Here is a 15,996-nt window from a genome sequence, read left to right as displayed (position 1 = left end):
TGAATGCAATCTGGGCCAGGGGATTTGGTAGCATTTAGTTTATCAATGGCTGCCAGAACTTCTTCCTTGTCTACCACTTTATTTCGCTAGTTCCTCGGATTCGCCTCCTAGGAAGCTTGGTTTAGGTACAGGAACTAGAGGGGGGAGTGGACTGTTCCACTTTAACATATACAATATATACACCACAGAAAATATCATTTAACAGAAAAAGACTGCTCTACCAGGGATTTTTCTCCTTTGCATTTTTTTCTCCCCCTGAATGTTACCACTGACAAATTAGAGCACTGGTCAGAAATCCAGAGTCAGATGTTTGCTCTATTTGGCTGCCCCAGCAATTGTTTGCTGTAGGGAAATTGCCTCAGGAATAGATTGGTGGGGAGGAAAAAGATTAGATGCTAACCCTGCTGAACTTGATATGTGTTTCTAATCATTCATTGCAAAATATCTTGCTACAGCTTTCCTGTGTGAAGAAAATGCATCTCTGAGGTAGGGGTGCCAACTTCCACGTGGGGCCTGGAATTCTTCTGGAATTGCAACAGATCTCCAGTTGACAAAGTTCAGTCCCCCTGGAGAAAATGACAGCAGCAGCGGGTAGACTGTATGGTTTACCACAGATTCTAGGTGAAATCTGTACATTTCTCCCTTAGGCACAATCGCCAAATCTCTAGGAATTTCCTAGGCTGGAGTTGGCAACCCTAACTCTGGCGGCATAATGCTCAATCAGGCTTAAGCTGCAAAATCTCTCAAAAAAAGAAAAAAGTAGTACTTTATTCTTTAGGGCCAAAAGAAGGAGGACTTTAATGTCTGTGGCCAGAACAGATTTGCCCGTGAGCACAGTTTTGCCCCACACATCTTTCCTCTGCCCATGGCCAGCCCACCTAGCTTTACCCCTTCCACTCCCTCGTGCTGTCTTTCCACGCCTTTCCCCTCAACCCCCTCCCTCTTGCCTCCTTCCTTTTAACAATATTAAACGCCAGGACTTCACTGGCACAGTGGGGAAGGGACTATTTTGAATCTGGAGAGCTTCACAGAAGGCAGCTCACATTGACCCTTTGTGGTTGGTGCACCACAATTACTCCCCCCACCTTTCCCGCCATAGATGAGAATCAGTGATCCAGCACTGAACAAACAGTGATCCCTTGTTCAAATGTTTTATGTAAATATCTATATATATAAAAAGCTAACAGTGACTTTGTTAGTCACGCCCTAACGCCGAAACGGCTGGACGGATCGCCCCCAAATTTTCACATGACGTTCCTCCCTGTTCTGGGCAGGTAATTGGACCTTCAAATCGCCGAAAGTCCATACCTGAGCCAGGTAAAATGTCTTTTTCCTGGTGAACCAGGCCATGAAGCTGGCTGGGTTTAACTGTCACCTTTAGAATGTTCGTGCAGTCTGTCTGTCTGTGGCCTGAGGGATTGGTATGAGGGCTTAGAATGTTCGTGCAGATGGCCAGAGATGAGCAGTGAAAACAGTAAATAGGTAGTACTGATAGGTAATACGAGTGGAAGTGAAACACATACACACTTTGCCATGTGAGACGTCAGGTGGGGTTCCCCCCCCCCAAACACAGGAAATTTCACTCTCTGTGCCTCACCCACTGCTACCACACAATACACATCCAGCTCATCCTCACACACCTCATTCTGCCCTCCCTCACATCCAACCACCACTTACCCACTTCCTCACCCATATTCACCACAGCTCTCTTTTACTAAAAGCGAGCTGCAGTTTGCCTTTTTCTTCTAAGAAAATCTGCGGGGTGGGGATGAACCAACACTACTGGCTCCGCTTCTTTTGCACGTGGCCCTTTAAAAACCCAGGGAGCTGGCCTCAATCTGAGTGCCTCACCACCCTGCCTCTGCTCCCTGACTTGGATAGCCTCCTTGCCCCAGTTCTGCCTTACCCAAACCAGGACTATGTGTGTCAACCAGCCTCATGGACAGCGGGATTCGCACTCTGGACAGTTCCGTTGTGGAATGTGGAACTAAAAAACAAGACACCACCATATAACAATGTGAATTGAAAAGGGAAAGAGGGATTCCATTTGACCACCCCAAAAGGCTATGCTGCAAATCATTGGACCTGCATGGACAACTGTGTGGGTTGCAGACTGATGAGAAGGACAACTGCCACAGCAACGCATGGCCGGGCCCCACTAGTCTATATCCATAAAAAGCTAACTGTGACTTTGTTAGTCATGCCCTAACACCGAAACGGCTGGACCGATTGCTCCCAAATTTTGACATGACGTCCGTTCGCCTGGCAGGCAGGTTTTGCGACCTTCACCGGACTTGCAGGTCACACCAGAGTCCGGTAGAACACGCATTTCCCCAAATCCATGGCGGACCAATCAGAGCCCGCCAGTCTTCGCAGCGCCATGTGTGTGCCTGCTGTGCTACACCGCCTGCTGCCGCCCACAGGGAAAGGAAGGAGTGTTCACAATCCTGCCGCAGGAAGCACATGGTAGCCCTCTCCCCTCCCTCCTCCCTTCCATTCCTAACCCCCCCTGGTCAGCCATGACGAGACGTCCCCAACCCAGCCGAGCACGAGCCACTTACCCAGGCGGTGGCCCTGGGACGGGACCCTCCTCAAGGTTGCTTCACCCCCCGGACGGGCTTCTCAGACGCGCTCAAGTCAAGATCCCACTCCAGTGAGCTGTGCTGCCCTTCCGAAACCCCCTCCCTGGGCCCACTAGTATCAATATAAATGCAGCGCACCAATGGAAAAATTATGCTTCTGTGAAAGGGGGCTTTTTAGTGCTTTTTCTCCATTGGTGACATGTTAAAATGGCAGATCCCCTCACCCGCTTAACCCCACCAGCCTGCCTCACTTCAAAGAGGATGAGAAACGGTGGGAGGAAAGGGACAATGGCTAATAATAACCAACATGCTCCGAAACAAAAGATTCCACAGCAAATTCTGTTTGGAACCGCAGCAAGCTCGCCATGCATAATAGGCCATAATATTAAATAAGTTGTTTAGAATGTAAAAAAAAAATCAGTAGTCATTAGCTAAAAATGAAAAGTTTCAGCATGAGAAGTTGCTCACCAAAGCACACAGCATTTCACAGACAATAAAACTGCTACGAATGAGGGGCAGCTGGTCAGGATATGATATCACAGTTATGGAGGCTAAGTTGGACTCCCAGAGACTGACAGATTGTGGTAAAAATAACCAGATAGACAGTGTCAGCTCATTTACAACCCAAGGGGAAAACATGCTACCTCTTTGTAACACCTGGAACCGGATGGGCTTGAGGCCTGGGTTCTGGCACCCAAATTGGCTAAGACCCTAGCACCGTGGTGGCGAACCTTTGGCACTCCAGATGTTATGGACTACAATTCCCATCAGCCCCTGCCATCATGGCCAATTGGCCATGCTGGCAGGGGCTGATGGGAATTGTAGTCCACAACATCTGGAGTGCCAAAGGTTTGCCACCACTGTGATATGGTGAAGGGGAGCTGTTCCTTTGTTGTAGTGCTGTTTGTTGCTTTTTGCTCTTTGGCTGATGCGAGGGGAAAAGCTCTTGTGGGTTATTGTTACATAGAAGAGAGTGATGCCAGAGGATGTGACCCCTGGGGAATTAGTATGCCAATCAACAGCTAGTCTCCCTGCAAGGCTGGACCAAACTGCCATGGGTTAAAATGGCCCTGGTCCCTGTGAGCTGACTCCACATTGTAGGATACCAGCACTTCTCCTATTTTGGCTACTTCTGTGTGCCTTTGGTTACCTCTGGCCACTCCCCTTCCTGCCATGGACAGTGACACTGGCCCCATTACTGGGCCTCAGGCATGGGCCCTTGCTTAGCCCAGCCTAGCCCCATGATGCTGTTATCCATGTAGGCAGCCATCAAGTGGGAGCATCTGGAGGGTTACCACGAGTGACCTCCCAGGTGGATCAGTAGATGGAAGGTTGGCCTGCCACCATCTCAGGAGCGTCAGGCCAGCTTGAAGCTTTGCTTGGCATGGCATAGAGTGCCATCAAAGGGCAGGCTCAGATGGAGGGGGTCTTGGATGCACTGACCCACTCTGTGTAGGCCCCTAAAACAATATTCAGAAAAAAATGTGCAATAATCTTTGCACTCCAGCTCTTGTACAAGGCAAAAGAACTGTGTCGTCAGTGTAAAATAATATTGGAACACTATGGTTTGTTTTCTTTGGTGGATGAGAAACCTCTTGAAAATTCACTGCTAAATCATTCAAATATAAATTAAACAATAAAGGAGCCAAAGGGCAATTTTGTCTAACTCCCCCACCAAGTCAAAAGGCTTGGTCAATTCCCCTTGGTCACCACAGCAAACCTGAGCTGTAAGATTCATATGAAATGAGCCATAACAATCTTCTATTCACACTGTAATTAGATAATTTAATACAGAGTTTCCCCCTAGGAATAGCACTGAAGCCTCCTTTAAGATTCATGAAACAAGCATATAGAGCACCATTGGGAGGGGAGGAATATTTCTCTGCTAAATGTGAAAGTACCAATAGACCATCCTCTTCTAAAACTGATCAATTCTCAGCCACAGTCACTATTTCTCTCAATCCAATCAAGCAATTTCCTTAGCAAGTATGAAGAATAGAGTTTGCCCAAAGACGATAATGGGCTGAGTAGGCAACAGCAATTTGGGTCAGAATGCTGACATTTTTTAATGATTGGAACTATTTTGGCATGTCTTGGGATGGCTCCTGAAGCATTGGTCTGGGTGAAAACAGGAGCACGAGCACCAGCCCCCCAACAAGGGTCCCCTCTAAATATTTCCTTTAGGGTTAAATCAGAATCTGGGGTTTTGCCCTGATGCAGGCAACCAATGAGAGACTTAATTTCAGCAGGGGACACATACAGCCACATGTGGGAAATGGTTGAGGGTTAAATAAGAAAAAAAAGGATTCTTAAAATAAGTTACTTCTACATTATTGTTATACCACTAACTGTCTAGAGCAGGGGTAGGGAACCTGCGGCTCGAGAGCCACATGCGGCTCTTCTGCCCTTGCACTGTGGCTCCACAAGCTGAGCCGCCGGCTTCATCCTTGCCCGCCCTGCAGGCAGCAGGGCGGGCGCATCCACGCGCTTCTCAGAATGAGCGGGTAAAAAAACCCCTATATATATAGTGTTATCTTTATTTTACATGTCAAAAATTATTTGCGGCTCCAAGTGTTTTCTTTTCCCGTGGAAAACGGGTCCAAATGGCTCTTTGAGTGTTAAAGGTTCCCTATCCCTGGTCTAGAGGCCTCTGGCCTCCTTAGCAGAGTTACATTCTCACAAGCCCTTTGACTGCAACAAGTTTAGAGGGATGTAACTCTGCACTGTCAATCACTTACTATGTATCTGGATGAAATGTTATTACTGCCTCTAATGATGTTGTGATTTTCTGTTTACGTAATAATACAATGCTAGGAGGAATAGTTCCTCATCCCCTAAATCTTAGATTTCAAACCACTACCCACAATTCAATGAGACTCATGTTTTTTTGAAAAGGGTTTTCTTTTACATCCCAGATACATGGTGGTAAGCAAGAGCAGGAAGAATGGAATGGCCATGTGTCAGCTTTTATATTCCTTCTTGATGCAGTGTTCACAACCCTCACTCTAAGCAGTTCATGTCCTTTTGCCTTGCAGAGATGGTTCCCAGTGAGGAGCCCTGCCATTTCCCTTTTCGCTATCATGGTGAAATGCACTATTCCTGCATTCCAGGCAGCTTTTCTCATCCTGAGCCCTGGTAAGAATCTGTAAGGTAGAATGGAGATTGCTGAGTGGTGTATCAACCTATGAAGCTGCCTTATACTGAGTCATCCCACCGGTCTATGTAGCTCAGAACTGTCTACTGTGCTTGGTGGCAGTCCTCCTGGCTTCTAGGCAAAGTCTTTCACAATGCTGTGCATGGATTGTTTTAAAAAGTGGGGAGGTCAGGGATTGAACCTGGGATCTTCTGCAAGCTGAGTACATGCTCTAACTGAGGCCTTGCTCTCCAAAGCATGTGTAAGGGAAGAGGGGCCATCATGGGCCTGGCCAGACCTGTCTCTTGAGGCATATGGGGAAGTCATCACTTGCTACTTTCCATTTGGGGTTAACTCCAGCTTCCAAATATTGGTTTCCTGATTCTCAAAGTCTTCCCTATCAGGTGTGCCACCACAGAGAATTATGACCGAGACCACCAGTGGAAGTACTGTGGGAAAGAGGAGAGGCCAAGAGGTGAGTCATTGGTGAGAAGAAGCCAATCTAGCAATAGCTGCCATAAGGGCTGATCTCTCTCTCTATAGTGCTTTGGTGACCTCCAGTTCTACCTCCCTTCCTACTCATCTCTTTTTGTGTGCTTCTTTGTCTTCAGAAATCAACAACTCCATTTCCTGTGAAATTGATGCCTCAATGGAGCATCAAGTTATGAACTCAGCCAACTCCAGCAGCAGAGTTAAGGTATCTGTGCACTTTCATACTTGGTCTGGTTGCAGCTAAATTGGATGAGTCAGTAAGAAAATCTCCCCATTCAGAGTTAAGACATCTCCCAATATCAGTGCTAGGAGGCAACATCATAGGAAGGCCTTGACCTCCATTCCCCGTTTGTTGGTCCTCATGGGCAACTGGTTGGCCACAATGTGAAATAGGATGTTGGAGAAGGCGGACCATTTGTCTGATCCAGCAGGCCATTTTAAAGTTCTTAAAAGAAGTACCACATTCATGGGGTCACCAGCAGTGCTATCCTAATGACCAATGGCATGTGGTGCCCAGTTCTTACTGTGGTGGCCACATAGCCATAATTCTGAGATTTACTGCATATTGACTCTTGCCATCTTTTTTGCAGGACACTGTGACCCTAACCCATGCCAAAATGGAGCAATCTGTGAAGCTCGGCGAACTGGGTTTCATTGCGTTTGTAATCCTGGTTTCTATGGGAAACATTGCGAGAAAGGTAACAAAGACTGCATCCTGGAACTATGGGCCCTGCTTGGCTTCCTCATAGCCTAATGCTAGCATTTAATAATTTGGCAAACAAATTATGAGCAACAACACCTTCATCTTTACACAAGGGTAAATTTGTCATCATTGGCTTTCTCCCTGGGGCAAAGACCTCAGCATACAGTGCACCAAACTGAATGGCTGATGTCATGATCTGGTCCTGTTCTGGCTTGATCCCGTTGTGTCTCCTGGCTGGGATGTGGGATCCTCTGATTGGGACTGTTATCTCTTGCCTGCTTTTTAGTTTTGCTTCTAGACATGGGCTAATCAGCTCGTTAGGCAGCTGCTGACTTCTGCGCTTCAAAGCACTGGGGAGTATGGGTTGCTTTGTTTTGGTGAAGGCCAAATCTCCGCCTTCTCATGAGAATGGAGGAGTGCTGCACCCCCATAGGAACTGGCACTTAAGATGTCAGGCGACATAGAAGGGGAGGGAATAAAGTGAGGGTATAATGGAAGCTTAATCTTTGGCTCCGTCAATGGAAGTCTAAATGCTTAATCCTGATTCTGTTTTCAACAAAGGAAATCTTTTAAATATGAAGTCTCATTATTGAACAGTCCAGGGACATGACAGCTGAGAGCTGTTCCTCCATTATAATGTGTTCCACTGGACTTTATAGTCCCATCATCAAGTCTGACACTCCCATCTTATTATCCTGGTGCCAAATTGACCAAATTAAGCTCTTAATGACCACGAGGAAGTACTGGCAGCTCTGAGGAACTTTGGAATCTGTCATGTATTGTATGCTAAAGGAGGGGTGGGCGGGCAAGGGATTGCTATAAATGAGGAACTGCAATTATTGCTGTTTGGCTGTTTCCAGAGGGCAAGTTGAATTGTGCGATGTGGGTATGACCTTGTAATCTTGCTCTGTAGAAAGCTGCTTTGAATCTCCGGGGCGCCTCCACATTGGTGAAAAGGAGACCTGGCTGCGGCATCAGCCTGCTGGACTGGAGGAGTGTCGTTGTTTGGGAAAGAAGAAGATTGTTTGCAAGCCTGTGCATGGAAAGGGTCAGATCTAGAAGAATCAGGTTGGGGGCAAGGGGGCAGGAGAGATTTGTTGATTAGGCCACAAAATATTAAGTAATGCCTGGAGTGGGAAACATGAATTTAGATCAGAGTCACAAAGCAAGGACAGGGGTATTTAACAGTTTCCCCAGGTGCCATTTCCCAAGTAGAGCTCATTCCTGTTCCTTGAATTCCTATTATATATGATGGTTTTAATGCACAAATTGTGGTATTATGTTAGCCGCCCTGAACATGGCTTGTGCCAGGAAAGGGTAAGGTAGAAATCTTAAAAAATAAAATAAATATTTAAAATCAGCTTGCAGGCAACCAATTATTATGGACAGGGCTTCCAGGTCAGAAAATAATCCAAATTAAATGGCAAGAATACCATTAATGCCATAAACACCTGTGCCATACCTGTCATCAGGTACACCACGGGAATTATAAACTAGACACAGGCTCATTTGGATGCCGAGAAGATCAAGGACAAGGTAGATAACAAAAAGACCTGACTGCGGTTAACAACTGGAACTCTGACAAAGGAAAGTGAATAACTGATTTTAGTCGCCATTAGGACAAATACGATTTTAGTCGCCATTAGTCGCCATTAGGACGATCTAGGTGAGAATCAAAAAATCCTCAGATAACGCAAAGTGCAGATTGTGCAAAGAAGCTGATGAAATTGTAGATCATGTTCTCAGCTGCTGCAAAAAGATAGCCCAGACTGAATACAGAGTCACAACTTGGTGGCCAAGATGATCCACTGGAATTTATGATAGAATTACAACATTAGGAGAGCTAAAAACTGGTGGAAACATTGTCTAGAGCAGGGGTAGGGAACCTGCGGCTCGAGAGCCACATGCGTCTCTTTTGCCCTTGCACTATACCTCCACGAGCCGAGCCGCTGGCCCCATCCTTGCCCGCCCTGCAGGCAGCAGGGCAGGCACACCAATTGCCCAAGGCCGGCCGCGCCGCACCGCGGGCTTCCCCTCTCACCAGCTCCATTGAAGCGGGGCAGGCGCTTTCCCAGTGGCCAGCGAGGCCAAGCCACCGGCTTCATCCTTGCCCACCCTGCAGGCAGTGGAAGTGTGGCGCATCAATTACCTGCTGGCCGGCTGGGCCTTCCACCCTCCGCTGGCTTCTCCCTCTCGCCTGCCCCATTTGAGCAGGGCAGGCGCTTTCCCGGCGGCCGGCGAGGCCAAGCTGTTGGTTCTATTCTTGCTCCGCCCTGCAGGCAGCAGGGCGGACGCATCCATGTGCTTCTCAGAATGAGCGGAGTAAAAGGTAAAAAAAACCAATATATACAGTGTTATCTTTATTTTAAATGTCAAAAATTATTTGCGGCTCCAAGTGTTTCTTTTCCCGTGGAAAACGGGTCCAAATGGCTCTTTGAGTGTTAAAGGTTCCCTACCCCTGGTCTAGAGAAAGTCACAGAAAATGAGAAAGCCAAGATCTTGTGGGACTTTCGAATCCAAATAGACAAAGTGTTGGCACATAACACACAGGACATCACAATGATAAACACCCAGAATACAGTAACCATCATTGACATAGTGAAAATTCCAAAGTAGACATCTGTGGCCTCATTGAAAAATAACATGAGTAGGTTAATACTTGAAATACCATGATTTGAAATCCCAGACATGTTCACTATGGTATAAACCAGCTGAGGTTGTCCCAGTGGTAATTGGCCCCCTTGGCGCCATTCCGCAAACGCTAGGGTGGCGTGGCAATTAAAACATCTTCAAATCAACAGAATCAACATTTGTTGGTTAGAAGGCAGCCCTACTGGGATCCGCATGAATACTACACTGAGGCTCAAGTTGTAATGAGTTGTAATGAGAAACCAGCAACAACCAGCTAAAGTACTGGCAGCTGTAATATTAAACAAATTAAATAACAATAACAATATTTTTCTGCAAACCTGGGGTCCTTTTCACACTTTTAGAAAGAGCTGTCTTTCACGCTCAGAGCTCCAGTCACTGAATTTAAGTATCCAAAGATTTTGCCAACTGCTACTAGAATATAAGATAGTGTAAGAACTAAGGAAGAAGAATGAGGCAATCTTACAAAGAGTGGAGCAGGAGGGATGCTTAATGGGTTAGGATCATTATAGATGAGACACAAAAAGGAGAAAGTTATGCCTGGGCTGGCTTTTTTAATAAATGCTTTATTGGTGTTCCATAAAAAATACAAAGTAAAAAAATACATTTTGTTGATAGTTATCTTCACTCTTACAGCCAGAAAAGAATGAAATTAATAAAATTGGTCTTCCATTAAAATAAAATATAGAAATATACATCAGTTTAATACAACTTAAATCAAACTGGCTGTTACGTGAGTTTAGACTTGTCTCCTCCTAAAAAAAAATAAGTATTCCCTCTCCAATCTTATCCTTACTAATAGCTTACAACTTGTATACTTTGTTTCGGCTTCTCATTCATTCCTCAGAATTTAACTTTTATCTACAGTATTCTAGTCTTTAAATAAGACCATCTATTCAAACAAAGTACATTTACTATGACTGAGTAAACTTGAAAAAAGATGCTACATAATCCACATTCTAAATTGTGGGTTTTACAACATTGTTTCCTCTTAGACTGATAATTCGTCCAATGTAGCCATAATTTGTTTATATTCATCTGCCAATTTCCTTTCCCTCTTGGATCTTGGAAAGGATACTCTGTCCATTATGTACGCCCCAAAATTTTATTCACCAAATAAGTAAGTGTATCAGATCTGTCTCCACTGCCTTGCTACTATACCAATAAGGTCCCTCTCTTAGAAATTTTCTCAACTTCTTGCAATTCTTTTACGGTAACGGTTAGAATATTATAGTTCTTTTTCCTTTCTAACATGAAGGATATTCCTCTTGGGACTAACCACCTAAATGTAATGTTGTTAGATCTTAACATGTCCACAAGTAGTTTATAATCCTTTCTTCTTCGTTGAATTGATAGAGGTACTTCTTTAAAATAATCAGTCTCTTCCCATCTATTTCCAACGCTGTCTTGAATGGAAGCGCAGTAATTTCATCTCCAAACATTTCCGGACGAACTTAAGATGATGTCCCTCATGCTTTATCTCTGGCTACCCTTTGTTCACCCCTGTACAAACGGGTCTATTTCTCTCTTAATTCTCTTCTTCCATGTCCCAAAACTCTGTAACGCGGCACTAATTCCATTAATACTTCCTTCCACCTCTGTGACTCCTCTAATTCTCACATTTCTATTTATACTCCATTGTAGCTATCAAGGCTCTCTTGTCATTAGGGAGTAGTCTCTCAGCCTCCATATTGTCTTCTATGTCAATTATTCTTGTGTCATGTTCTTTCAAACCTTCTTTCATTAACTTTAATGTCTCGTCAATTTTTTTGAAATGACCAAGTTCTCTTTTGATGTCAGTTAGTTCAGTCTCCAGTCTGGCCATCCTGTCTTTATTTTCCTGATGGTATATTGCGTTGTCTTTTTGGGAAGTCACAATCAGCTCAATAAGTTGTTCCAATTTTGCATTGTAGTCAGGGTTCTTTTCGGGTGTTGCTAGTTCTTGGATGACTCCTTTAGCTCCCTTCTCATTCGCATATGGACCCCTTCGCGTCGCCATACTCCTCTCCTCTCGTGTCCCTGGCGTCTCTTACCGGTGTCTTTATGTTCAGCTGTGGCTCTTTTTCCTGTTGTCCTTGGCTTCGTTCTCTATAGCAGTTCGCTTTCTTTTATTTGGAGCGCTTTCCTAAATCCCTTTTGAGAGGAGGGGTTTATTTCCGTCAAGTTTGGAACCGTAATGGTTATAAAATCCATGCCTGGCTATTAAGGAAAGTCTGGCTTGAATTATCAACTGAAGCAGTCCTTGAACTTGATGGCTGTAGCAAATTCATGTGTTTTTTTCTGTGACACACAGCATGTGCAACAAACCCTTGTTTGAATGGAGGCCACTGCATACAGCTGAGGCATGGTTGGGTCTGTGTCTGTCCTGAAAGGTTTTCTGGACCGCTATGTGATATAGGTAAGGCTATTCTCCAATGCAGCAATTGCCTAGATTGGGGAAAGTACTGGGGAGACTAACACAGATTATATGGATATCTTGTTTTGGATGTTCATCACAATGGGGAAATCTGGGCTACCTACAGTCTTTGAAGTTGGGGAAATGACTGTGGGGCTTAAACCACCCTTTCTCGTGCATATGATCCTGATCTCAATCTGGCCTCCATATACCTGATATATTTTTTTAAATGCTGGGCACTTCCAACACACGCCTCTTAGCATCTTATCCAGTTTGGCCCTCCTCCTGAGTCAGACCATTGGTCCATTCAGCTCAGTACTGCATATTGCTGTGATCAGTGACTGTTCAGGGTCTCATGCAGAGACAGGTATTTCACAGTCTGCTGCCTGAGATCCTTTAACAGTGGAAGGCCACAGCCTTCTATTGACCCACAGCCTTGTCCCAGAATGATGTGATGGTGAGAAGAGGTTGTCATCTTCCTGGAAAGGGCAAGTTGGGGGTTCAAAACCCCCGCCAATTTTAATCTCCAGTCTTCTTGCTCCCTAGATCACTCTCACACCTGCTACAGTGGGAATGGGCACCTGTACCGAGGTATGGCTCACTTCACTTTCTTAGAGGAGCCCTGCCTGCCTTGGGACTCTCCCACTCTGTTTCATGAGTTCTCCAGTAACACTCTGGAAGATGCCCTCAGTCTGGGTCTGGGGGAACATGCATTCTGCAGGTGAGCTGCGTTTTTAATGACCTGGTGGGTATACGTACCAAGTAACAGGGTAAGAGACAACAGGACAGACATGATGGAACTATCTGGTTGAGGCAGAATCACAGGTATGGCAACATGGAGTGTGGTATGGAAGAATGGAAACAAATGATGGAATGGATAATATTTGCTGAGTGTGGATCTTGTTTGAGACAGAACTGGATACTTTGCAGAAACCCCGATAATGACATCCAGCCATGGTGTTATGTGTTGCGAGAGAAGCAGCTCAGCTGGGGATTCTGCAATGTCCCCCGTTGTCATGCTAATGGTAAGGCTTGCCTTTCTCTCTGGATGAAATGAATGGGGTGTGGGTGATTGAACTAGAAATGAATGTGCTATGCTGCTTTCTTTGCAGACAGTGAGACTACAATGAATGAGGAAAAGCATGTGGAACCAGTAACAGAGTCCCCAGACAGGACCAGTAGCACCCAGTCCAGTGCTGGCTCAGCTTTGGTGTGTGGACAACGCTATACAAAGACTGCCTCCCGAAGTCGTGTGGTGGGGGGCATGGTGGCACATTCTGATGCCCACCCTTACATGGCTGCCATGTATGTGGGGGAGCAATTCTGTGGAGGGAGCCTCATTGCCTCCTGTTGGATCCTCACTGCCGCACATTGTCTGGAGAGAAGGCAAGTCTTGTTTCTCAGAACAGTTAAAAGGCCTGATAGTGAATCTACAGCACCAAGCTCTGATGGTGAAAGGTTCTGATCTGATCAAAGATTATGTACTCTAGGCCAGACGTCTCCCAGATTTCAGTTGTGCTGGGCCAGACCCTCTACAACGTCACCACAAAAGGCTCCATCCGATTTCAAGTACGGGGGTATCAATTGCATGAGAACTACTCTCAGATCAACAAGCACCATGACATTGGTGAGAACCTATTCCTATGTCTCCCACACACACATGCACACATACACATGGTGCATTCATCCTTGCCTGTGCCCCAGGACATACACAGTATAGCCCCGTGGTGGCGAACCTTTGGCACTCCAGATGTTATGGACTACAATTACAATCAGCCACTGCCATGGCTAATTGGCCATGCTGGAAGGGGCTGATGGGAATTGTAGTCCATAACATCTGGAGTGCCAAAGGTTCGCCACCACTAGTATAGCCCCACCTCTGTGCCTGGCTTCTTTATGGGCCATTTTTTAGTTCTCTCTGTACCACTCAACCCACCCAGAAATGCTTTTCCTTAACCTTTCAGGGGAGCAAAGAATCCATACAGTTGTAGGACCAAACATGGATCAAAGGAAGAGCTGGTTCCTCCCTTAATAGAACACATACCTCCAATCCATGCTTTGCAGTCCCAGAAGGGAATAGAAAGTATACTGCTGGATTTTGGCCATGCCAGAACTCTGTTTCAAGTTCAGTCATTCTCCCTAAGGACAGTAACACTTTCACTCACTACTTCCCTAGGAATCCTTTCCCCTGAGCCCAGTTCACTGTACTAAGGGACTGTCATGCTAACCTGATGCCTGCACTCTTTCCAGCACTGGTACAACTGAAGGAAAGTGCACCAGGACACTGTGCAGAGTTTTTGCACTCCATCTCACCTGTGTGCCTGCCCAGTTCCATGGAGGTATACGAGGAAGGCAATCAGTGCCAGGTTGCTGGTTGGGGACATCAGTATGAAGGTGAGAAGAAAGCAGACAGTGTGACAAGACTGTATCCTTTCTATCAAAATCCAAACCTAAAGTCCACCATCACCTACCAGTTTTTGTTGCAGTGAAAGGTATGATGCTGTCTCATCCCTCCTCAGACATTTCCAAAGGTGGCATTCATTTTAGTGGAAGCAGAAGAGGCTATAAGCTGCCTGCAACCTGTCTGTATCTTTTCCACCTGTAGAGCCAAGATGATTTTATTCATATCAGTACTATGAGTGCACAGGCAGCCAATAAACATGGCTGTTGTGCAGGAGTGTTCTCTGCGGCCGCAAGGCCAATGCACACGACCTTCTAATTTCAACCAGACAAATGCCAGCCATCTTTAGGAGAATCATGACATCCCAGCCATAAACTCCTGCTGTCTAGCACCCTTTGATATGAACAGACCACATTTTGTTCTGATGCACTGGTGTCTCTGGGCCCTGTTCTTTCCCTCCAGGAGCTGACAAGCCTTCACTGTATCTGCAGGAGGCAGATGTGCCTATCATTCCTCATGAACAGTGTCAGTCCCATAATGTACATGGGACTCGTGTTAAACCAGAAATGATGTGTGCTGGATATATGGATGGACGAAGTGATGCTTGCCAGGTGAGCCCATCGGAAAACAAAGGGCAAGGCAACAGGGGATGTCACTGGCATCCTTATGCCTACTGCCCAAGTTTAGGGTTGAGCCAGCAATCTGCTTTGGTAGATTTTCCTATGAAGCTACTACATTTGGAGAATCCAATCAAGCTACAGGCCACCCACTTGCCTTTATGTTCTGCTTCACTGTCTGTCCTATTGAAGCCGCATACCTAAAACTGCCTGATTGTTTTACTTTGCACTGTTGTCAAGAGCCATGCTATATTTCTCCTCAGATGACTTTGGATATTCCAGCCAATCTCAGTCACACTATCCATCTATATGTATGCTAGAGTGCTTGGGATATGTATGTTAGAATCAGTGGCGTAGTGCCCAGGGAGCGAGGGGGTGTCTTGCACCGGACACGTGCCAGTGGGGGGGGGACATAGCAGGGGCGCAGGGCACACACGTGCCCCGGGCGCAGTTCCCCCTCTGGTTGGAGTGCTTGGGAGCTCAACAGCAGATTAAATAGGAGTGTAAAACTCCTTTCCCAAATATCTTGGAAGGGCTTGGGGTTTGGCAGGACCTTATGAGCTTGATAAACCATGAGCTTGACAAACCATGAGCATACTTTTTTTTTTGGTCAAGTCACAGTTGACTTATGGTAACCCCTGGTGGGATTTTCAAGGCAAGAGGCATTCAGAGATGGCTTGCCATTGCTTGCCTCCCTGTCACAACCTTGGTATTCCTTGGAACTCTTCCACGCAAGTGCTAGCCATGGCTGACCCCACTTCTCTTCTGAGAACTGATTAACTCAGGCTACCCTGGGGCAATCCAGGTTAGAGTGCTTTCCTCTTAACACCTCTCCCAGCCCTTCTCACAGATATTTCATTCCCATACACAGGCACTGACTTGTGCACTCTTTATAGTATGTTTAGGCTTATCCAAAATGTCCTCAATTTCATATAATGTTTATTAGCCAGAAATTCAAACCATTTCAGTAGCTGTTAATTCCCCCCGTCCTTACCTAATAAGCTTACCTTGCCAAAAAAAAAGG

At 45.8% G+C, this 15,996-nt stretch overlaps 1 protein-coding gene across 1 annotated transcript in view; it reads left to right on the top strand.

Moving 5' to 3' along the window:
* The window catches only part of F12 (coagulation factor XII), a 28,213-nt gene that overhangs the window by 11,227 nt on the left and 990 nt on the right, over window positions 1-15,996 (top strand). The window contains exons 3-13 of the mRNA XM_048487220.1: window positions 5,618-5,717; window positions 6,120-6,190; window positions 6,798-6,905; window positions 7,824-7,958; window positions 11,853-11,957; window positions 12,501-12,675; window positions 12,885-12,979; window positions 13,067-13,340; window positions 13,445-13,581; window positions 14,205-14,348; window positions 14,818-14,966. Coding sequence (XP_048343177.1) covers window positions 5,620-5,717; window positions 6,120-6,190; window positions 6,798-6,905; window positions 7,824-7,958; window positions 11,853-11,957; window positions 12,501-12,675; window positions 12,885-12,979; window positions 13,067-13,340; window positions 13,445-13,581; window positions 14,205-14,348; window positions 14,818-14,966 — 1,491 coding nt within the window. The 5' untranslated portion in view covers window positions 5,618-5,619. The remainder of the gene's footprint in view (window positions 1-5,617; window positions 5,718-6,119; window positions 6,191-6,797; window positions 6,906-7,823; window positions 7,959-11,852; window positions 11,958-12,500; window positions 12,676-12,884; window positions 12,980-13,066; window positions 13,341-13,444; window positions 13,582-14,204; window positions 14,349-14,817; window positions 14,967-15,996) is intronic.

Source organism: Sphaerodactylus townsendi, linkage group LG03 (genome assembly GCF_021028975.2).
Source record: "Sphaerodactylus townsendi isolate TG3544 linkage group LG03, MPM_Stown_v2.3, whole genome shotgun sequence".
In the NCBI taxonomy this organism is placed as follows: domain Eukaryota; kingdom Metazoa; phylum Chordata; class Lepidosauria; order Squamata; family Sphaerodactylidae; genus Sphaerodactylus; species Sphaerodactylus townsendi.
The sequence above is the reverse complement of the archived record's forward strand: the minus strand, read 5'-3'. Positions and strand labels throughout refer to the sequence as shown.